The 24,699-nt window shown below is 39.0% G+C and overlaps 2 protein-coding genes across 5 annotated transcripts in view; one reads left to right on the forward strand and one right to left on the reverse strand.

The window, feature by feature from the left end:
* Nucleotides 1-3,264: 3,264 nt before the first annotated feature.
* On the reverse strand, nt 3,265-14,876 carry LOC119742947 (coiled-coil domain-containing protein 85C-like). The gene is made up of 6 exons (XM_038219229.1): nt 14,675-14,876; nt 10,162-10,930; nt 9,910-9,986; nt 8,924-9,031; nt 6,142-6,243; nt 3,265-4,126 (listed from the first exon to the last, which is right to left on the reverse strand). Exons 2-6 carry the CDS (start codon nt 10,772-10,774, stop codon nt 3,965-3,967), a joined length of 1,062 nt encoding a protein of 353 aa, XP_038075157.1. The 5' UTR covers nt 10,775-10,930; nt 14,675-14,876; the 3' UTR covers nt 3,265-3,964.
* A 3,843-nt stretch (nt 14,877-18,719) lies between these two features.
* Nucleotides 18,720-24,699, forward strand: part of LOC119742954 — a 43,288-nt gene continuing 37,308 nt past the window's right edge. For 2 of the 4 annotated variants that reach the window (XM_038219241.1, XM_038219259.1), the window contains exon 1: nt 18,720-19,040. The gene's annotated coding sequence lies outside the window, so the exon portion shown is untranslated. Of the gene's footprint in view, nt 19,041-24,165; nt 24,188-24,699 lie in introns of those variants that run through there. The other 2 variants (XM_038219250.1, XM_038219255.1) reach the window with 2 other exon arrangements.

The raw sequence follows: 24,699 nt of genomic DNA on the forward strand, positions 1-24,699 counted from the left end.
AGATAGTTGAATGGAGTGTTGTAGCCCAATTATAAGTCCATCACAAGTCTGATCATCAGTAAATCACAAGTCCTGCAGTCACAAGTGATGGGGTCGAGCGGTGCTTTGTAAAAAACAAAACCCACAAAGTCACAGTTCATTGATTAACTTGTGAAATGGTTTTGGTATATGATAACTTGTGATGGATTTGTCAGGACTTGTGATGGACTCGGCCACAACACTTGAATTTAGTTGAGTCATTTTTGAGAGTACAACACCACTTATGAGTCAATATCCATCACAAGCAAATAAATTGAGGTAAAACGATCTTTATCATGTCTTAAAGCTTTGCCCAACTTGAAGGTGTCCTCCATTCACACATAAGGAAGAATATAAAGTACTGGTCATGACTGGCTTATCACGCTTTTTAGTCCTATAGTATCACAACCATCTTTCAATTAATTAATACAACCTCCTTAGACAAATTTATAGACAGAAATTTGAAGTTAACAAAATTGTATAATTCCGTACTTGACGAATACTGCATCTTCAACAGAGCTCTTCCCAATACAATACTTTCTGCTAATCTGACGGATCAAAAAATAACTCTTTATCCATAACACTGAATACTCTTATTGTTATTTAAACTTCACCAACAGATATCACTGGCTGTACACAGCTGTATGTTACTATTAGTAGCCAAATAATACATGCATATTTAATTTCAAGTTGCATTCCCCAAGCTATTTCCAGTTTAATCTCGAAAAATAGAATTTTTTTTTCAATCACTATTTTCCTAGCAATTGAACAGTTATTCACTTTTGAATGATACACAGAATAAAAAAATGCATGGTCAGTTAATTATTAATTATTTTTTTTTTTACAAAATTCGAATTATTTGGGGCAGACAATAATTTGGTTCTTGCAGGCCAGGTACATTTGTTCAAAATGACAGCCCTTAAAAATTTCACAAGTAGAAAGAAATCCATGTTTTTGAAGGGCACAGGGTATGCAACTTCAAACAAAAATTGTAAAACATTTTCCGACACCATATTTATTTCGCCTGACATTCACATGAGTGATGCATTATATTTAAGCTTTATAATTTATTACATTTTAATCAAGATAACTGAAATTTTAAGCAAACTTTCTCATCCAATGCGAAGCCATTTATAAATAATTTCTTTCTACGCCAGCAACTATAAATTGCAAACATGTACATAAGAACCAATGAATCTAGGTGTCTTTCATTAAGATAAAAAGATAACTTTCTTTGGCTTTTGAGATGCTTGCACCTTCCTGCACCTAATGCAATGTATGTACTCAAGTAAGTAGTCAAATGCATGTACATGTACCTACATTTTGACCTCAAATTTAGATACTGTTTTCATTGATGATAAGTACATAAATACATTTTGTCATGTCATACTACATGCAAATTTTATTCTTCCGCTGAATGAACTTTTGTGCTTCACACATCTACACTAAACACTGCAGCCGGGCAGCTCGCTACCAGTATGTACGTGTGGTTCACCGTACGTATGATACAGGTTGGTACACATACATTCCATCAGTGTATTGACTGCACCAAGTCTTCTAGGAGCTAGACACTGATGGCCAATGAAAGATCAGCTGCAGGAGTAATAGCTGTATGTACATGTACTCCTGCACAAACCCAAACCAATTCAACAAAACCTCTCCACATAACATAATCTTAACTAAGAAGTACGCTATATACAAATACAAATGTCTTATAAAAAGAATGAAGTTTCCCTGATCTACCTTAGAATTATAAACTTTGTTTAGGTAGAAAATATGGTTAAGAACACTGTACTGATAAACAAACATAAAAAAAAAACGTCCACGTAAATATACATGTATATACAATTTTGAAATTTTAGGAAGTATCTTGAACAAAACATACAATGAGATTACGGCAAATTGATCAGAACATTGATTGAAAACAGTAGGGGTGCGAAGGATAAATATCATGGCTACTTCTCCTGCGTTTCCCATCCAGCTCACATCAACAGTATTTCAGCTGATCAAAATACCAAACACTGCATACGAGCAGAACAAGTTTGTATTTCAATAACATTGTAGTACAACCCAAAGATTCTGACCATTCCGGCATTCTGACCATAATAACTTCCACCTTTCTGAAAGGAAATGACAGCAGCATTATAATATGTAACTATTAACCAGGGGCAATACAGGAACATATAAAATGGAAACAGGAGAGTTGATATTCATGTGCCCAAAACTATCATGTGATTTTTTTACTTCCAACAGCAAAATATCCCAAAGTGTTTAATATTAAACCAATTTTGAAAACTCTGATATTTGAAAGCATTTAAAATTTGTCATGGTATATCAACATTGGGTGCGTTCCAGTAGCTCACCCGATCAACTCGGGGGGAAAAATCCAGTTAAGGCAGACGGGTTAGCCACAACAGCAAGGCTAATTACGATCCTCTTGTGACGTCCATAGCCATGGCCGTAACCACCGACAAAATGCCCGTTTCGGATTTGGTCTTACTTTGAGCTTTGCTGCTATTCAGTCAATTGGGAAACTCAAAAAAGTTGGGCTGGAAATTATAGTCACAAAGTCACAATGAACTCAATAAATGATTACCTTTAGACTTCAAACAAAGTTATATTTTTTTTAGTCCAATTGAGATTTCCGCCATCCGGCCGCCATATTTGTTAATCTCTTGGAATGAACAAGGCATGCGTGTGACGTACTTCCACCACTGACTCTGCTCCACGAGCAGGGTCTGTGGTGGCTGACCCGGGTGAGCCCCGAGAATGACATCAGAGCTAATCAAACGGCACAGGCTGACCCATGTCGACCCGGGTCAGCTAGATGAACGCACCCTTAGACTTCACTTCAAAGACTCCAGAAATCTGGCATTACTAGGCTCTTTATGCATACCCTTGCAGCAGCTTCAGAATATGTATTGTATTGACTTAGTCATCAAATACTATACAAATATTGAATGCTTCGAGTGGTGTAGTAAAACTAGCCTCCCGAGGTGATCCATGGACATTCTATTTTTCCCCATTATTTAAATCTGAACACAGTTGAAATAAACTTCAATTTCAATACAAAATTGGTGGAAAATGTATTTCTCTCTTCCAAAGTACCCCTTCGCGATATGTTTGAACCCAACTGTGTGGCGCGCTCTCTTTGGAACAAAACGCACTACGCGCAACGCGCAAACCAGCATGCATTTGCACACAAATACCGCGCCGTGGAAATAGTACTTTGGTTGCTAATGGTATGGTACTTTGGTTGCTGTGGGTATAGTACTTTTGGCCATGCACAGAAAGATAGCAAAAATAGAAAGTATCATGTGACTCACTCTCGGCCAATCAAGACACAGAATCTGTGGGTGAGGTGTTATAACATCAACTATGTCAACACTCGAAAGTTTCTTTATGGTTGCTTTATCAGTTTTTACAGATGGTTTAAGTAATGCAGAATTAGGTCCCTTTTTTATAAAACACTCTGGTGCTATTATAAAATAGGCCCAAAAACTGTTTAAAAAAGAGAATCCTTCACTCGCAGAACAGGTTATGATTTAACAAACGCTTGCTTGCAGCTAAATATTAGTGTTTTGACGAATAGAGTAACTTTCAAGATATTTAGAGTTCAGTAAGCTTATATCCCACTGATGTAGAATATTTTCCCATTCAAAGTTAGTATATCAACAAAGCAATTAAACAATCAGTATTTTTACTAATAATTAATTAACTTTTTGTCCCATTTTTTCCCACTTAACCCATCAATACATTAAATACACCAACAACAAAAAAGTGATAGGTTAAAACTCTGAAACCTGTATGGTAATCTGGAGGTTGTAGGTTTAACCTCTGCTCCAGTTAATTTCTTTGTTCAACTAAAAACTCTGATACATTCCCACATTCAAAAAGAGTAACAATGTATTATATTGAAGTAATACCTCAACCAATAAGTAAACATTCAGACGCCTTTCCTGTCCAAGCTTCCTGTGCTTCCAGAATATTTGGGCGGTGCACCAGGGGGTCCAAATGACACCCCTGGGTACCGTGAGGGTGCGGATACTGCAGGGGCTGACTGATTACTTTGCCGAGTTGGATCATCTCCCAGTTTACGCCATACCACCTACAACATGACAACACAAACATACTAAGTCAACAATGGTTACACACCTTTTTTTAAACCTGGTTTAAGATGTACATTTTCACAATCAGGGTTTTGGCCAGGGGGTGTCTGGGCATCCTTTGGACATCCTGTTGGCTATTTCCACACCTAATTTTGTAACAGAAATGTATGTAAAAACATGGTACTAAGGCAACTTTGACATCCTGGCTTTCAATTCAAGTCCACAATGGACACCCATTTTCAAATGCTAGCTGAAGTCCTGTACACCATCAAAGAGGTACAATGTGTAAATCTCCACTTCAAAAGAGAGAATTTTATAATGTGCTCTGTACGATGCTCATGATTTTTAACTATGAAATCAGTTATCAAAAAAGTAAACGATTGGCGTGGGTCATCCATGCAAATCCTCTACCTTTGCAATAACTTGATATAAATGATTAATTGGGTTTCTTTAACCTCTTGTTTGTGAAATATCCAGACAGCATTTCCGTCAATACAATGGCAGTGAAGTCAATTTCAATCCCCCTTTTTACACACAAGTATCTGAAAAGCACATGCACACGCAATATCAGGACTACCTGGGGGCTTGTGACATGGTTTGACCCTTATGACTATTACAAAGTCTATACGCTGCCAACTATTGAAATAGAGAAATGCTTTTGCACAAGCTTTCAAAAGTTACAATACTTGAAAACATGCATGACCTGCTTGCTTTGACAAAATGAGAGTTAGACAGAATTAGCCAAGCTGATAGCAAAACTGGAGTTGTGTACGGAGTACAACACTTTGTTGTGATGGTTTATTGTAGATCTTTAAGCGGTTCAAGAAATTTGTCAGTAAGGGAATATATGTGTGCTTGGAAAGTGTTAAACACTCTGTTTAAGACCGGTTGGAGTCTGGAATGCTGATGATTACCCGAGCCGAATGCGAGGGTAATTATCAGCATCCAGATTCCAACTGGTCTTAAACAAAGTGTTTAATACTGACCAAGGACATATTTATTCCCATTCATAAATACCTTTTCGGTCACAAAAATCAAAACTTTTCGGTCCATAAGTCAAAACAAGTCAAAAATTATAAATTTCTAACGATTTCAATCAACAAAACATCCCTCTAGCTATACAATGGTACGGCCCTCTGGTAAACAACTCCTTATATGGAGATTGACGCGCGCATGATGTGGCGCACAACGCAGATGTACCGGTGTAGTCTGAATTTAGGACTATGAAATACTGAGTCACTGGTAGTATTTTCTCTATAGCGCATTCAACCAATAAAAACAGTGCTGGCACCGAGTTCTTGGGGTGCAAATTTCATGTGACACTGAAAAAGTGTTTGAGACCGGCCAGCAATGTCTTTATCAACCGTTTAAAACCGGCCACGTGACGGGCTCTCGACCAATAGGAATGGGTAAACTGTCTTTTGGAATTTACAAATGTTTAATAAACAGAACTACAATTTTGAAAGGATTTCTTAACCAACTGTATCATACTTCACTCGCACTTTGCAGTTGTAAGTAGTATTTCTGTGATATGGTATTTTGTACTTTAATGGGTGCCTTAATTGTTGGTCAAAGAAAAGTTGCAACACAGTCAGTACACAGCAATGATAGTGTTCATCAAACATAAAAAAAACTGGAAAGCAGTAGGTAGGTCTCGAAATATTAAACAGCCTCTCAGGCTTTCAAAAATAAACATTGCGGATTCCTTAGATCAATGTATGTATTTGGGAGAAAAGAAAACTACAATCTCTAATTTCCAAGGAGGATAACGTACATGCAGTTTGTAGGCCTAAATGTATGATGAAATTATGAATAAACACTGTTTTCAGAATAGGTATCAAATGTCAGTCTAAATATTGTGGGGAAAACCCACACAATTATAACACTGTACACACACTTCATGTGTCTGCCTGAGTGTCCAATCAGTCAAAAAATGAGGAGTATTACTGAGACAATGTGACCATAAGAGTGATTAGTTTATCTGTCATGCTTGTAATGTATAATGCCTACTTACATTGCACATTTCTCTGACAATAGCTTTGTGATTGTCATTCATGTGCTCTGTGTCACTACCACTTGGTGTCCCATAATCAAGTTTATCATGCACTTCCAGAACCTAAAAAGGCAAAAACAATACAGGAAAAGCTTTACAACTGACCATATTTCATCCGGTTAAGTTCATAGGCAGATCACACTGAATTAAACAGATAACATTTCAGGGTACACTTCAAAACAGGTCTGCTGCTCTTGAGTGAAAGAAAGGTGTTACAATGTTTTGATCCTGTAAACTGCATGTCTATCTACCTGAATAAGTACACTTGTACAAACAGTCCAAATGACAATAGGGAACACTAGGAGATATCTAAACAATTGTTTGCAGCAAAACCCATTCGAAGAAATATTTTAACAGACTGAGTATGTAATGCTTGGAATGCCAGTACCCGCATGTTTAAGTAAAACAAACACAAATGAATAACTAGAAATGTGTTTGTGGACAAACACTGAGCTGTTTCGACCGTTTTATTAATGACTGCCGTAAAGGAGTTTCATCCAGGACGAATGAACATGTACATGCGTATTCTATACAAAAAGTGTCTATGCTATGTAAAAAAACAACATTTTTTCATGACGTCATGATGACGGCACACATTTTTTGAATTTTTCTGTATCTATCTACGACCTAATAAACCTTTTGCAAAAAAGAATTTGAATTAACCTCGTTCCATTGATGAGATATGAGTAAAAGGTCCAAAAATTGAATAATTCATATAAAACACATGATGACGTCATCGTCACGTCACTGCAATTTTTGTCTATAACACTTCCTGGAATATCTGCATACCGACATTGAACCCAATCGGACATCAGGTTCTCTGAGGTCGATCGGTCGAAAATTTGAAGAAAATATTAAAATTTGAAAAATTCATAAAAAATCAGATGATGACGTCATGATGACGTCACTTCAGATTTTGAATGCTTTTATCTATACCTACCTACCCACCATGTTTCATAACGATCGGACATACCCTGATATGTAAATCCAAAAAAAAAATCACGTTTTTGATGACGTCATGATGACGTCACACATTTTACGAAATTTTGCAAAAATTCTGTTTGCAACAGAAGGTAGGGCTTTTCCGCATTATGATTTGTTTTTATTAATAATACGTCCCTGACTATGCATGAACATAAAATCTGTCAAAGTTAGCCGGAAATCGGCTAAAACGGTCACTGTGGACAGGATTTGACCTCAGCAACACGTGCGCTGCGCGCGGGCTGACTGACATACGATATGTACAACGTACGTGCATGTACATGTACATGTACATACACGTCCTGTGCATGTTTTAAAGCAGAGTTATTGTCAACCTGAAGTTTTAAGCATACGCAGGGCATGTCCGAGTTTGCTTATTGCCTCGAAGCTTTGAAATATTTTAGACCTACCCTTAAATAAACAATTAAAGTAAAAACTAATATAAAAACTGCCATGGTTTATTTTTCAGGAATTTTCTAAGGAAAAAGGGTCTTTTCATTATAACTTCCGGTCTGATGACGTCATAAACCTTAAACTTCGCACACGTCTTAAGTGGGTCAAGGTCATCATATACACCAATATTTAGGCGATTCCGACAAACTTCGCCACAGACATCTATTCAAAATACATTTTTGCAAATTTTCAACCTGTCGCTAGAGGGCGCTCGAAGATTGCATGACGTCATCGGTAGATGATTTGAAGAAAACTATCAGCCAAGAGACTAACACCGTTAAAAGCAAGTTCATATCTATTACCACTTTCATATCTAATAAGCCACTTCCGGTTTTGGCCTTTTTCGACCGGAAGCAAGGGTCACGTGATTTTACGCACACTGAATGAAATAAAGACCTCAACCTACTCTACCACTTGCCGGCAACAGAATGCTGCGGACGCGTACGGTTGATTTCTTATACATTTTTAAATATTAAAAATGTCACAATTTAATTGCCTATAAATAAACACCGGATGACGTCATCATGACACAATGTTGTTTGAATTAGGGTCATTGCTTGGACAAAGATTGGTGTAAATGAATTACTGGCAAAGTGTCGAAAATGCCCTCTGAAAATTGACTTTTTTTTTTAATTTCTGTGTACAAAGTCTATGGGAAAAATTAAATATTCGAAATTCTATAATAAATCATGTGATGACGTCAGCATGACGAAAAGTTTCAGCGCACATCTTCAGATGGTGGTCTAAGTGTGTGCCAGGTTTGAAGTCGATCGGATTTGAAAAAAAGCCAAAAGTGACTTGTAGAACGAAAACACGTGTTATCTTATGAGAAAAAAGTCTGAAAAACAAAAGAGAAAAAAAAAAATAACAGAAACAAGAGCTGTTTCGGTGTGTACACCGAAACAGCTAACAAACGATGAATGCCACCAGGGAATGGGAAATTATTAGAAGTTCACTGCTGTAATCCTTTTTTTCCAAATCCTGGCAGTATCTGATGACAGGATCATTTGATTTCCACGCATTCAGTTTTTATTACATGTATATTGACCTTAGAATGAAGAAGGATCAACTTGTTCTGGAGATCACCAATGACAAATGGGATGAGTGACAACCAAGAGTGATCATAAAATGGCATCCATTCATATCTCTTCTGAACATAGGAAAGTCTGGTAACTGAAATATTTTGTGAAAATATCCTTGACAGGGTTTACAGTCATTGTGTATTAAAATGACAGAGCATACACAATGACCCAACTTGAAACCAAAATGAACTGCGTCTATAATAGGGTTGTTAGTGTGTAAGCCATACCTTGAGTGCATGGGCCATTGAGTCTGGTTTATGAGGGACCTTGGGCTTCCCTGGCTGTGGCTCTCCATTTTGGAGTCCAGGTGCATACTGCTGAACTCCATGTGAGGCCTAGACAACAAAAATACAAAGTACCAATCCATCAATCTAACTCTATGTGCATGTATATATTTATCATAAAAAAAGACACGGCAAGCCTAGTAAGCTGGTGCCATAGAAAAAGCCTAGCAAATGCTACATCATCCTATGTACTCGATAGTCATATCGTATGAAATTATGGAACGTTGTTTGCCAACATATACTAACTTGTTATGGAGTACATTAATACATCTAATGGTGTTCATAATATCTACATACATTGTGTACGATGACTTTCACAAAAACGTCTAATAGTTTCCATAATATCTACGATTGCGTTAAAAAAAACCCAGAAAATTGAGTGCAGTGTGTGAAGCAATGATTGAAATGCAGCCTAAGAAATCATGCACAGTGTGTGCGCAGTGTGACTGTGTAGTGTGACCTTCACGCAATGCCCAGATGTACAGCTTTTCCTTGTTGTATTACCGACTCACGCTGTACGCACTGGACCTTTAGTCTCGGGGAAAAGAGATTTTTTTCCCCTGGGCAAAAGTACCCATCGTCTCAGCGAGCTTTAACAAAAACAGTCCAATATGGGCACGGCTGTAAGCCAAGTCTGCAATGAAACTTTTTGGGGATAAAACTCACCAAGACAACGAATATTTTTGCCATTTTAAGTCCAGTGCAAACAGCCTGGGACACTTTCCTCTCAGTTACTTTGCCCAAGTCCAGCTGCCAAACTTTGCCCAGTAAAAGTAACCAAGACAATTTTCCTGTGACGAAAAGTCCAGTGAGGACAGCATGAATCAGTAAACGGCAAGGGAAAGCTGTATATCCAGACAATGTGAAGGTCACACAGCATTATTATTTTCCTCTTTGACGGGAGAATGAGATAAGTTGACTTGAATTACCTGGCCCATCTGTCGCTTCTCCTTCTCCAACGCATGTACCCTGTCTTCAAGCTGACGAATGTATGTATTCTGATCATCTAAAGTAAATAAGAAAAGGGATGACTTGGTTGTTTGGCTTCTTCAATTTGAAAACAATTCAATATTTCAATGTAAACTATCCCATTGATAATTTTACTGAACTCTTCAAATGAAACCAGAACATCGGTCAGTGTTCATTGATTACTTCATTTCATTGATGTGATGTTTTGTTACCTTGGTTTCCTCTTGAGGAGTAAGGTATCTCCTGCCTCATCTCTGGAAGACTTGCCACACCGTTATCATAGCTCCCATCTCCCTGGGCTCTTGAAGCCAAATTCAGGGTGGTGTTACACTGGCTACAAAGTGAACTCCTTCTGTTGGCCTGGCGTTCTTTATCAAGCAGAAAACACAGCTCCTTCAGTTCCAGGTTTTCCTGCAATAGCTGTTGCTGCTGCGATTCCAGTTCTTTGAGTTTCTCCTGGTAGCCAACAACTTCAGTCCGCAACACACTAGCAGAGTACCGGCCGAATCGCTGCCACTCCTCGGCCAGGTTGCGTCCCTTTTGTCGGTCATCGTCCAGAAAACAGCAGAGGTCACGCAGCTCCTGGTTATCACTCTGCAACCTTGAGTTACCATCAGTAGAACCACTCCGGGAATCATTTCTTAGAGCCTGCATGCGTCGGTTTACATCTTTCATAATATTGCTGTGCTCTGCTATCCTACGTAAACGGTCACCCTCTGTCCATCGTAACCTACGCACCAGTTCTTCTCGAGAAAGTCGAGCAAGTTCGTCGTCTGACGGGACTCTGGGTGGACCAGTTGGCGGTCCATTGAGTCTACCAGCCATTTCTACAATGAGTTTTGTTGACTCTTTTCTTTCTTGTCAAAATCTTTAGAACAAGTCATCAATTGAGTTCTGTCATTTATGAGCAGGCCATGACTTGGCATCAACCCATGTTACGAATCATTCCAAGAACATATCAGTACTTTCTGATGAAGAGACCTGCACATGGAAGATAAAATAAACATAAGTATATTCATTGACAATTACCAATAACTCACATAGCTTAACTCTAATTCACATCCTAATACCTTTTTATTACATCTTTTACATTAAAAAAAATTGACAAAAAGAAAAGCCTTAAATTCTTTCCATTCAAAGGAAATGCACTTGTTAATAAAATTTGACAACCTTTTACATTTAAATACCTTTCTATGGTATTTCCGGGATATTAGAGAGTTGGTGGGGTGGGGGGGGGGGGGCAATTTGGCCATGAGGCATGTTGACCAGCATTCAAGCAAAGCTTGGGCAGATCCCTCTTTGATCTTAACTGCTTCAGAGTAAATGGACGTTGTTGAGTTAATGCTGTCTACATTGCACTATTTTTACACAGAAAGCTCCCATTTTCTGCCAATACTTTTCATATAAAATGGTAAAAGCATACTATAAGACCCCTAAAGGGAGTGTTCCTATATGTTTTTTATCATCATATCAATCTTATTTTATTTTAATTTTTGCCTTTTTTTAAGCATGAGAAACTCTGTGTGGGCATGAGAACGGGAGAATAACCTCAAATGAGCTTGAGAGTTGGCAGGCCTGTAGGCCGACAGGCCTATCATCTCAAATAAAGTTAAAGATAGTGATTGAAAAAAATGTTTAAAGGTACAGTCCATCATTTGTAATTTGTGCATTGTGTTCGTTTGAAGCAACAAGCATGCTCAAAATCTAAAGAAGGGTGCTGAACAACTAACCGGATGAAGTATCAGCTCAGCTTCAGGTGTATATTTTGAGGAAAAAAACAGCATTGTAGGATTTCGATTTCAAATTAAAAGTTGCTGAATCATGTTTTGAATTGGGCCTGAATTCAGATTCAACGTCCGAGACACGTTCTCACTGAGCCGATTGCAGCTACACGATGTCGCGCACTGAAACGACAAATTAAAGCAACCACGAGAACGTGTGCGGCGAGCCAACACTTGCGCGTGCTCCGCCGAATAAAATAACGAACTACTAACAGAAATTTCCAACGGTGCTTCTTTTGACGCACCATTGGAAAGGCCTTCCTTCGTTGATTTCTTCAAAATAACAGCTTGCCAGAAAGAATAATTTCACAGGGAGTTTAGTCCCCTTACAATCTTTCAACCAAGTATGTTTTTCAACAATAATAACGTCAGTTACTTTTTAGCTGCAAATGATGGACTGTAGCTTTAATCAAAATGCCCCTGATGCTGTAATGATCGATCTTCTGAAGGAGTTTCTGGTGTGGCACTGTGTCGAACGCCTTTCAACTACTCCACGAATTCAAGTGACATTGGTTAAAAAGTTTACTTTGAGTGATGGAGATACATGTACTACAAAATAATTTTCCAAATTTAAGCTCTTTATATTTTGACTTTACGACGTCAAAAGTACCGATGTCACTCTTCCTAGTTCCGGATCGATTCAATCAGTTCCGAATCGATCAAAAACTGCTTCGCGCGAAAAAAAATATCATGCGAGAAAATCAATTTATTCAGCCAGAACTAACAGAATCAAGCATATTTTCTGATAAATTATTATTTCATTTCGAAAAATAGTTCATTCAAAAGAAATCCAGCAAATTTTAAGGAAAGAATGTTGCAACCTGACGCCACTTTTTTTTCATATATCATCTCAATGAAGGTTATTCGTTGCAAAAAAAGAATCTGACATGAATCTGGCACTGAAAAATATTTCCAATTTTGTTAGGAAATACTTAGAAAATGTTCTTGACTCTCCATAGACTTTGTACACAATCGTGGAAGTGGCGTCAGGTTGCAACATTTTTTCCAATTTTAAAAAGAGAAAAAATGTAAATGATTTTGAAACTTTTGTCTGCAGCCCAACGGCACGAACTCATGCACGGACCAAAAATCTTTGACCCAGCACAGAATACATCACACAAAATTGATTAACGCGCGTGTAGTTGGGTCGAAAGTGCATGCGCCATCCGGAACTAGGCAATCTGGTCATTCGTTGGCAAATGTTCAAATATTACAAGCATTCGATGGAAGAGTTTATACGACTGTAGTGTATAAACAAAATATTCGAAATCATACGGTACGAGTGATGTACCGAGGAGAAAATTTATCGTCGATTCGCAGCTCCTGCGATAACATGTCGAAGTGCGAGTCGGAAATCTGGCCAAAATTCCTCTACTAATCTAAAGATTTCATCAAAAAGATCTTTGTGTATCAAGGAGCATACAAAAATTAACATTTTCCTTTAATTAATGGCAGTGGATATTTTGCCGGAGACGGCAAACCTTTAGTAAACGTTAGTTTGCCGGATATGCACTGAACATGCGCAGTTACTGTTTTTTTGTACTTAAAAACATTTTACGGTGACAAATTTTAGTCTGGCTCCATGCCAATATTATCGTTGTAACCTCATATTCACAAGATGGGATTCAGACCTTTTTACAATTTCGGACTTTATTTCCCTTTTAAAAAAAATCCTCCAGAGCCACAAATCTGAAAAAGAAAATGTAATACTCTGCAATAAAATGTTTGAGACATGTTAAAATAATAAAAGAAGAATATTCTTATTTATTTGGGGATGGGAAAAAAACACTTAAAAATGTGGCCGGGGTCGGGATCGAACCCGAGTCATCCCGCTCACTAGAGCTTTTGCTTAACCACTACACCAAACGTGCTTCACAACATTTGGTGGGAATTTAATACAACTTATAATTCAGCCCTATCTAAAAGAGTACAGCGCCCTCTGTTGATATGGATTGCCGCCGGCAAACCTTTAGTAAACATTAGTTTGCCGTCATTACCTCCGGCAAAATATCCACTATCTTAATTAATTAAGCAATGCACGGAAAAAATTCCGTACTCGGACGTCACTTTTTTCAATTGATTTTCTAGCGCCAAAAGTTACATCTTTTATGGTTATTCCTCCACTTTCCCTCCTCTACTCTCACCCTCTCCTTTCCTTAATTTCTATTTATTAATCAGTCAGTTACTTCATCGGGATTTGAACCTCTGACGCTTGCTTGATACACGAGACTCTTAACCGCTAGGCCGCGCACGATCGCTGTTGCAATAATCAATCTTTGGACGTATTTGAAGTATCCATTGAAATAAACTAAATATTCATGAGAAAATAAATATTCATAATGGCGTATTGCACTTTCATTGGCAGGCTCATGCGACGTCATGGTTGTTGATGTCACGTGTATAACGTACCGCTGTCTTTCAGCCACTACAATCAGTTTTGACCGGCTGCTTCAAGTTAGTTCTGCACGACGTATGCATCCAAAATGTGCTCTAGTAAAAACACATTTTGAGTAAATTTGTTTCACCTTTACACAGCTTCCTGGATTTCTCTTGGTTCAAATGACAAGGTGAGGTGACAATTAATATGTTTGGCAGCAGATAAATTGACGTCCGAGTACGGAACTTTTCCCCGATCCGGAACTAGGAAAAGTCCGGAACTAGGAAAACGACTGTATGGCATGTATGGCACTCCGGCGGGGCCACCATAGAAATAGAATAGTGCTAGAATGTAGTTGCCTCTTCGCCCCATGTAAACTGGTACCGAGTGGGGCGAAAAGTGTGAACTTCCAATTTGACAAGAACCTGCTCAGCCGCAGTCCTAAATGTTGTCAATCCCTGGTTCTGAATTTCGATCAGCTAGTAAGCAACATTCCAATTTCCGTCAGTTGGGAGGATCTGTTTATTCCTTTACTTAAAACCCCATCACCCAAATGTCCGAACTTACCTATTTGAAGGCAATTTAGTGACTAATGTAATTTGGTACGGTTCCGCTCGAGTCTCACACTTCACATCACTCGCGATCGATCGCGTCGTATGCATATATGTACTGTACATGTATTTTATGTACAACCGGCCGCGGCGGGTACGGCTGCGAACGTACCGTGCGTAGGTACGTACGTCCGGGCCGCACGCAGCGCGGATCGCGGAGACGAAGGCCATACCATGCATACGCGCCGCATGTCTGTCACTTTCTTTGCTACGGAGGCCTGTTGTTATCATTATTAAGCCCAGGTTTACCGACTAATTATAATGACCGTGAAACTAGAGCTGTATGTCTGTTTGAAAACAGAACACGGGGCTTTTTCGCATTTTATAAATGTTTATGCTATGTTTGTCCTTTACGGTCACTTTTTTGAGTGTTTAAATACAGGTAAAGGTTGTTCACAATGCTTAGTAGAACTTTTTTAATTCCAAAAATATAGCTTTATCACATGACGTCACATGTCCTGCGATGACGTCATCTTGAAAACCCTTCTCAATGCACATTTTGTCATTGTGGTCTTGGTTTGAACCAAGTTCACAGTCAAACCAATGAAAGAAAGTGTGCAATTTTGGAAGCAAAATAAAATTATAAATATTAAAGAAATCATAAAAATTTGACCGATGACGTCATCCTGACGTCACTTCGGCACCTAGCATACTAGTACCATTATCTACCTGCCCACCAAGTTTCATGACGATCAGACCTTTCCTTATATGTGTTTTGGAAAATCGCATTTTTGATGACGTCATGATGACGTCACACACTTTTTAAAATTTTGTGCAAATACTTATCACCTAACAAACGAAATACAAAAAGGAATTTTGAATTTTGCATGTTGCGTTCGTGAGATATTGCTAAAAGGTCCAAAAATTCAAATATTCATATAAAAATCGCATGATGACGTCATCATGACGTCACCTCATTTTTTACCTATAACACATCCCGGTCTACCCACATACCAAGTTTCAACCGAATCAGAACAAAAATAAAGGCTTTTTCGCAAATTGCGAAAAAGCCAAAAATCATGCTAGACATTGGACGCCCTGTTCAAAGAAAAAGAAACTTCTTTTTGCGCAGTCTAGTTATTTTAGCCAGTGACTTCAAAACATGTCACAAGTTCATGTAGGGCGCCATGATCAGTTAGCATTATACAGACATTCAAAATAGACGGGAAAAAAACAGGAGACTGGATAATGATGCCTAGCGACGATATCCAGTCAACTTTCTGAGATTCTGAGATTCTGAGACTTTGCATGTTTTACAAAATGGATATAAAACTTTGAATAACTATCATAACCAGATATAAGAGGCGTAAATCTCGGGCTGGGCCCCCCCCCCCAAAAAAAAAAACCACCCAACCCCCGCACACAACCGTGTTTTTGGGGTATTTATGGGTATACCACTATTGTCCACTTGACTTCCCTTCTTTTGTTCTCCTTTGTTCCTATTGAAATAGTATAAATCTCAAACTCCACAGCGTTTTACCTATGGGGTACTGAGATTTCTAAAGACCGACTTGTGGGGTACCATTGTCCCTATTGTTGCCCTTTGTTCCTGGTAAAGCTGTGTTTATATAAACACGCCAGTGTGTATTTGCCTGCAATCGGGGACCCCCTATTGTCCCTCTTTTGTTTGTACTTTTTTAGGAAGACCTCCCATATGTTTTGAACACATCTCCAAATGGGGGACCCTATTGTCCTCCATGGACCCCATAGGCAAAAACAAATTGCTTTTGGCCGATTCAAGGCAACAACAATACAATAAATCTGAAGCAGGCCGGACATTAATAACTATAACTTTTAATTTTAACTCACATCATACTTTTTTAGAAAACTGTGAAAAACATCTTACCCTTCTCGACGCAAAGCAATGTTTCTGTTGAAAGCCTTCCCTTCCAAAAGTGTCATTAATTTAAACGTTTTGACTTGCACGGCGGTCCACCCCTTATTGCATGACCCAGTTTGTCAGTCGAAAACATTCTCATTCATCAAGAGAAAATCGATCGCGGGATCCACGGAAATTGTTCGTAATATAATACTGAGCAATTATTGTTCGGTTTACTATAATAGCGATTTTAAGCTGCTGCTGTTCAAGTACTCATTTTTCTCTCAATAAATAGCGCACTTCATAAGTTCACCTGCGGCCGCCTTTTAATTACACAGTTTTAAGCATATACCTAGTAGTACCTACTACTAGGTAGTGTGAGCTTAAAAATAGAAAGCAGGAGTCCCACCAGAGTGATTTTTTTTGCCGCTTAGTCACTCGGGAGGTAACACACTGAGTGTACAGTGTTTATACGTCGTTGAAGGGCAAAACCTAATTTTGATTTGCATTATTTAGATGGTTAGGTATCCAGCACCCATGCCCGTCGTCAGCTCTGGGGGGGGGGGGGCAAAGTATACCAACTAGGGGGCCCACTACCTTGAAGTTCAAAAATACACATGTATGGGTTTTGCCGTTGGGGGGCTAATTGCTCGCCAAGGGGCGAGCCCCACCAGCCCCCCCCCCCCCCCCCTTGACGGCGGGCCTGCCAGCACCAGTGTTGGAGCAAAGGCTTTGACCCTCAAGGCCAAGGCCAAGGCTTTGACCCTCAAGCCTCGAGGCCAACGCCAAGGCTTAACCCTCAAGGCTAAGGCCAAGGCCAAGGCTCTGTTTTATAAAATGACCACTAATATAGAACTAATTATAGTCACATGACACATCATCACGAATCGCTCATTAAGAAGAACAACTTGTCTTTAATTGCAATCAACATGCTCGCATACACTGTTTTATGACTGCATTGTATCTATTAAAGTATAAGTTCAGGTCTTCATGAATATGGTTTAACTAAAACAAAATAACGATATATTGACGCACAATTCTCCCGAGTGTAACAAAAGGGGGATCCAAGAAACTGATTTGGGAAATTTTTATTTGATGGGCCAACATGGTCAGAAATATTAGCATTATCTAAAACAGATACATGCAAATGTTTAGCACTTATCAGGGAGACATATACAACCAATCAGATCTATTCCATAATTGTATACAATTTAAGTGATCGTCTCATTAGCCCCACAAGTGTACAGAATATTGTTGCAGCAAATCTACTACAATGGTAACAAAATGTGATGCTATAAAAGTGGAAGTGTGCCCAACACAAATCTATAGGGTGTTTGCCTCCTCCATGGTAACACAATTAAAATGGAAACAGCAAAATTTCAAACAGATTTATCTGGAAAATGCAAAAATCTATGGGCCTTGAAGAGCCTTGACTCAAAATTGCAAGGCACTGATCCCTCAAGGCCAAGGCCAAGGCCAAGGCTTTTGCCCTCAAGCCTCGAGGCCAAGGCCAAGGCCCTAAAATCCAGCCTTAAGGCAGCCTTAAGGCCAAGGCCCAGCATCAAGGCACTACATCACTGGCCAGCACCCCTCCCCCCGGTTAGTCTGAGTATCACCCGTTGTCCCACCGGGAGGCCTCTCTCTCCGGTCCAACGTCTAAGCATGCACATTTATGCTACCCCGCGCGCCACTCCAGCCAATCGGAGTCGAAATGGCGTCATTTCATTCCGAAATCTGGTGGCCAGCATGTTGATTGGTAAATTTGGATGCCATGTTTTTGTAATACAACAACGGGCCTATATACAACACCTGACCGAAGACCTGATATAGAAGGCGCCCGCTGAATGGTCATAATAGAATCTCGATGTCAAGATGCAGTCTACTTGCATATTTAATCGCCGAATGTGCTCACATTATCATAGACCCTTGCTGTGCAAAAGGATATTACACGCGTTTATTTTTTTATTCCTGCTTGTGATTTTGCTCTCAGTAAGAAACAAATCCTGGCGACGCTCACGAGTATTGTGCGTAAACAACACATCTTTTGTATTTTATAAATTCCTGATTTAGCACCGGCTAGGAACTAACGTTGATCTGATCAATAGAGGGCGGCAATCCGCCTGTACGGTCGAAGCGAAGCATGCAATTTTGTGCAGTGTGCATGTATCCTGCATACGTAGTGCGGGGTGTGTTGTACACACGTACACATGTGCATCAACGTGACGTATTGACGTAGAGAGCACTTGTTGCGACGGTGATCAATGACAATGGGTAAAGATCAATCAAAAAGCTATGTGGTGTGAGCGTACTGCTTAACCAGCAGCTGCACGTTAAATGCATACATGTACGTTTGTATCACTCTAAACCGGCATGATCATGTCCCGGACTGAGTTACTGCCTACTGGAATATACTGACGTGATTAGAAATAGAAGAAAAGCCTGTCATGCCTTTGGAGAATAAAGCTCAAGAATCACAAAGGTTGACAACTAAACAGGTGCTGAGGTAGGCATGTGATCCAACTTTATTCAATGTTTAAATTTAGGCTCATGCTCATAGTCATAGTCATAGTGCCTACTCATCATTGACATTATATTAAAGTTGAACACCAAACTCTTGACTTGGTGTATATATTGTCTAGTCTGAGTAACTTGTACCCAACTTATCACCTTTTTTTAACATTTGGACGTGGTCTGGTGATAAAGCGATAAGTTTGGTCCAAGTTACTCGGACTATATAATTATTGTCATGATCTAAGTAGTGGGTTATGTAGGCCTTAAAGGGAATAGCATGATGTAGTGTGTTTCGTTTTTTTTTTAGGGGGGGGGGCGGGTTAGTATTTTATAGCAAATATTGTTTATCACTTTATGCTGTAATCGATTGCAAAGAAAATGTGGACTAGGCCTAACTAAATACGATAAATTGGGAGCGGTATTTGAAAAAGCCAGGTTTTTTCCAATGCTGTACAGCAGACCAGCACTGTTGATAAAAAAACCCCACTTTTCTTGAAAATGTCAGTAGGCATCAGGTGCCATGATTTTACAGAATGCTTGAGACTGTCATGATGATGATAATTTGGTCGTTTTGTATTTTGATGTTTGCAAATGTTGTAAATTTTATTAATTTGCTTGGGACGATGGGATTATGGCATGATACATGTACTTCTAGAATTAGAATTTAGATTTTATTTTAATTTATTTAATTTATTTAATTTATAAAAGAACTTGAGAAGGCACCGGTGTTTCCGCACGTGCACACGGGTGCCTTCTAATTATCTCCGCCAAGGAGGGAAATGTTTTCATCTGCATTTGTTGGTTGGTTGGTTGGTTGGTTGGTTGGTCTGTTAACACGATAACTCAGAAAGTTACGGACGGATTTGTGTGAAAATTTGTATAGGGGTGGTCCTTGGTACAAGTACAAATTGATCAGATTTTGGAAGTGATCCGTATTTGGGTCTGACTCCAGGATTTTTTTTAAAGGATTCTTCACCATTTATGCAAGTATTTCTTTTGGGTGTACACGTACATGTACTGACAATATGGCGGGGAATTGTTGAGCTTTGGTGGAGGCTTGTGCCCGCTGAGTGCTTTCTAGTTCTAGAAGTAACGGCTTGTCACGTGGTAAATTGTGTCATCACCATTGTCAAACTTCAGAGGTCATTATGACTGTGACTTTGACTTTGTATGTTTACACATATGTATGTGCAGGATTTATATCCACAGATAATGGTTGAGCCTTGAGGGGAGGAAGTGTGAAATGAATGATCATGAGGGGTTGGCAAGGGCGTCAATCGGGGGGGGGGGGGGGACCATACTTTGATCAGAACTAATGCGAGCACGAAGCCATAACGGTATGGGGATGGGGGCCCGCTTAAAGGGAATATACATCATTTGCTTTTGCTGTAATTTTCAGAAATGGATGGAATTGGGGGGTTGGAAATATATAGCAAATATAGTTACACTGACTTTTTTGAGGTTTTGGGTTCGAAAATGCTATAAAACCAAGAAAAACAATCATTCTCCTGTAGTCTGGTTCCCTGACTCCATATAAGAAGAAACAGAGCAGTTTACATACATTGGGGATTTGTAAGGTCAGGGAACCAGTCTAGCTGGCTTGTACCCGTTCATAGGTGTGTAATCGATTGCAAACAAGTGCGATGGTCAATTGGGGCCAGTATTTGAAGGAAAAAAAGCCAGTTTTTCCAACGCTGGTCGGCCGACCAGCGTTGGAAATTGATACAAAAATACCACTTTTCTTGAAAATGACAGTATACCAGGTGCCATGATTTACAGGATGCTTTACACTGTCATTCACTAACAGTCCAGCAAGGTATTTCAAAATGATTTGGTAGTTTTATTTTTTGATGTTTGCAAATGTTGTATTTTCCCCTTAAGGGCCCCGACAAGTTTTGGATTCTAGATTCTTTGTGATGCGATCTGAGGAAATTTCTGACCACTTTAACCAATTTGTTTGAGCAAAAGATCATCACTGAAACTTGATTTTCAAGTTAGGAGTCATTCAATCAGCTATTCTGAGCTGTAGAATCAAATGTAGGCTACAATTTTTATTCCATGATGAAAAAAGGGGGGGGGGGACAAATGATATATGATATCCCCCACTTTAAAAAGGGGTGGGGGGGGGGGGGGAGGGACACATCCCGACCCCCATGCCCCCCCCCCCCCCCCCCCCCCCCCCCGGACCGTGTTGGCTGATTTGACTTTCTCGCGACACGAAGTACATGTAGGACAAGGCAGTCAAAATCAGCCAACACGAAGGAACCGTAAATTTGCACAAATTTTTTAAAAAGTAGAAAATAAACAAAAATGAACATTGTATTTGTTTTATTGTACACGCCTAATTAGCTTCATTTTCAAAAGTTGACAAAATATTTTGGAAATCCTTTGGCCACAGAAATGATAGGGTTAAACTTAACCGTACTCAATGGTATAGTTGGAATCTATAGCATCAACTCTATCATCGCTGCTTTGGAAATGTAGCTTTTGGCGTTGCCAGTACGCCCTCTAGCAGCGATTTCCATCCAGGTCATTGGTAGACTGGTTGCCGGTCCCTCCATTGTCCTTCGGACTTTTGATATGGTCGCAGGTAGCCAGCAGTGAATCCCGCCCCCTGAATACAAAATCAAAACGATAATGTTAGGGCAGAACCAGCCTATTGCAAAATAGCAACTAGGCTAACTACTAAATGTGCAGTTTTTAATTTTATATCAATGTGAAAAGTAGGCCAATGATTTAAACAGTAGAAAAGATGGGACAATTCAGGAAGGTTTTGATTCCAATCGAGAAACGTTAACAATACTGCGTTAATACAGCGTCCTGTCCTACCACCAGCAACCTCACTTACGATTGCCAGTTGAAGGTGTACTTGTTTGGTAGTCGTGTATCACTACTTAAACCTCCCTGATGTGTTGCGACATCAACCAATGAAAGGGAAATGTTTTACTACGTGTATCCATGGAGGAATAAGAACACCTTATTCCTCCATGATGTGTCATACCACAAGTATACAACCATAAAACATCAGAAACAGACCTGTGAGAAAACAACCCTCCACCCTTAATAAGAATAAATGCACAGTTTTTCAAAACCCGTTTTCAATTTTTGTTTTCATGAGGTTCTGTGTAAAATAAGCCAGAAATTGTGTGTACAAAATGTACATAATCCATCCATTGCCGTATCGGGATCCTGTACCCAGTGATCAGTTATTGCTAATAATTTTTAGCTCATTTTTAAAACTAAATCTCAAATAGAATTCATTCGTATGCATGTTAATAAATTTGGACTAATTTTCTGGTAGGCTTCATTGGTTCAAGAGGTTTTAGGCCTACTGTTCTTTTCAGTAATGAGTCCAGAAAGCCTTTAATTCCAGCACCTTGCTTCTTGTGTACACGCAATCAGTAATTTCTTTTAAATAGCAGGGAAAGATTAAAAACTTTAACACATTTTAACATTCTGACTTCAACATACAAATAATAAACGTGAGAAACACATGAGGTGTTACTTGCACAAGATGCACAGTACTGCATTTTGAACTTTCATGGAGCTCCCAATGTGATAGCAATCAAATTCGATTGCAGAAACCAGTGCGTGTTTTGTAGCAGAAAATGATTGGAAATTGTTTACTTTGGCCAGGCAGCCACTTGTCATCCATAGCAAGTCAATATTTACTCAATCCCCCATAGGCAATTTCTGCATTTGACTGGTTTTAAATCAGGAGATAATTTGTTACTTTTTATTTAAATAACTCGAGCGGTCGAGCCTAGCAATTGGAAATATATTTTTGATGTAAAACTGTCACAGTTTTTTTCCCAAAGTACATGTATGCATCAATACTGCTGAAAAGGAAACTTTAATATCGCCCCTTACTTTTCTTTTGGTCAAATAAATATCAACAGTTTGGATGTGTCATTTTCCGGCCAATATTTAGGGTAGGTTTAGAGGGTTTGTTTGACCCCCAGAGAGAAGCAAAGGTCTGGATTTGTTTGTTTGTTTTAATTTATCATTTGCCACAGAACCAATGAAGTGTGCCCCTGAAAATCACAGAACTAAAACCCTAGAATGTGGCTTTTCTAATTTGGGTTGCCAAATACAGTTACCTGTAGCTACATGTGTGTGTCATGATTTCTGGTTTTGTTTGTAAAAAGGTTACTTTTGTGATTTTGCGAGAAAAAAACCCCAGAATTCTGTTTACATTAAATAGAATCTTAATTATAAAGTTGAACAAAGGAATTGCCTAGAGAAGGATTTAAATCTGTGGCCTCTGGATTGCCATTCAGGGGCTGCGCCAACTGAGCTGTCCGATCCAGCCCAATTTTGTCAACATCTTTGTTCAAGGGTGCCAGTCACAAAATATACAAGCCATAAACCTGTAACCATGTAGCCAGGGACCGCGCCGAAAGTCAGAATTCTCGCAACATTAGCAATGCTGCAGATTTGGAAAGCAGCAAACAGGGAGCACTCTTCTTTAGGGGTTTATTTGTTCAGAGAGTCTTTATAAATCTGGATAAATAGAATCTTAATAGAATGGGTGCGATTAGGATCATGGACAAAGATAGTTTTATTCTTTTCATTCTATTTATAAACTACGCAAAATGTCAGTTTCAATGTCTGTTTCTTCTGCTGGGGATCCATACAATGACAAGTTTAATCTACATGAATACAGCATCCTGTTTGTAAATTGCTGAACTACATAGCTACAGTATATATATGTACCATACAATGAATTCTTTGGCTCAGTGTAAGCTAATGCCTGTTTACCCTCAACTTTTATCCCTCAATTGTGTCAATTGTCCTACATGTAGCTTGGACCATGTACCCTTTCTCTACGCTCCAACAGACCCTATTATCAAAAGCTTGGGGTGGTTGAGGTTGGCTTAGCTGGTTTCCATGGCACTGAATAGAATGGTTTATGCACTGAGGCCATGAATAGGAGGATTCTTAGAGATGTGCCATTAAATACAGCGATAAAGGATGGACTTCTTTGAGTTGGTCATGCACCTGTACATGTTGTGACCAGTATTGTAAATGTCAGACTCCTACATGCTTTCTTTTCTAAAGTTCAAATTATTATGAGCTTACTTTCTGGACCTACCTACATGTACTATACAGTTTCAAATCTAAACTGTATAATGTTAGGTAGGTTGTGTATGCAAATACATCTGAACATGTAGTATACCCATAAATTTGTGTATTAAGTTAACTATTTACTTCACTAAACCATTCAGTGCTGGGATGGTTTTGGGCAGTAAAAGGAGTAACTAGCAGGGTATTCTTTTTGGGACGGTACAAGGAGTAATGGGTTCAAATAGTATCAGAGCTGTGTGGATTTGTTGTTTTTTTCTTGGTCACAAATGGCAGGTTAAATTTGTTTGAATCTTCTACATGAACTTTGTTTTTGGTATCTTTTTCAACAGTTAGAGGGACTGTCATTTCAATTCAATCTGGATATTTCTGACAAGAGAATTTGTGGGTTTCTGGTTTTGTTTAAGATTGTCTCTGGTTTGTTGGGTTTTTTTTTTGGGGGGGGGGGGAAGTGGGAGGGGAGGGAGTGTTTCTTGAAAGAGTCAGGTGACAAGAATTTGTTTGGGCAATTTCTCATCCTCCAAAATTGCAACTTATCTGAGTTGTTTTTGCTTTTTTTTTCAGTT

The sequence above is a fragment of the Patiria miniata genome, unplaced genomic scaffold (genome assembly GCF_015706575.1).
Source record: "Patiria miniata isolate m_02_andy unplaced genomic scaffold, ASM1570657v1 HiC_scaffold_11, whole genome shotgun sequence".
Classification (NCBI taxonomy): Eukaryota; Metazoa; Echinodermata; class Asteroidea; order Valvatida; family Asterinidae; genus Patiria; species Patiria miniata.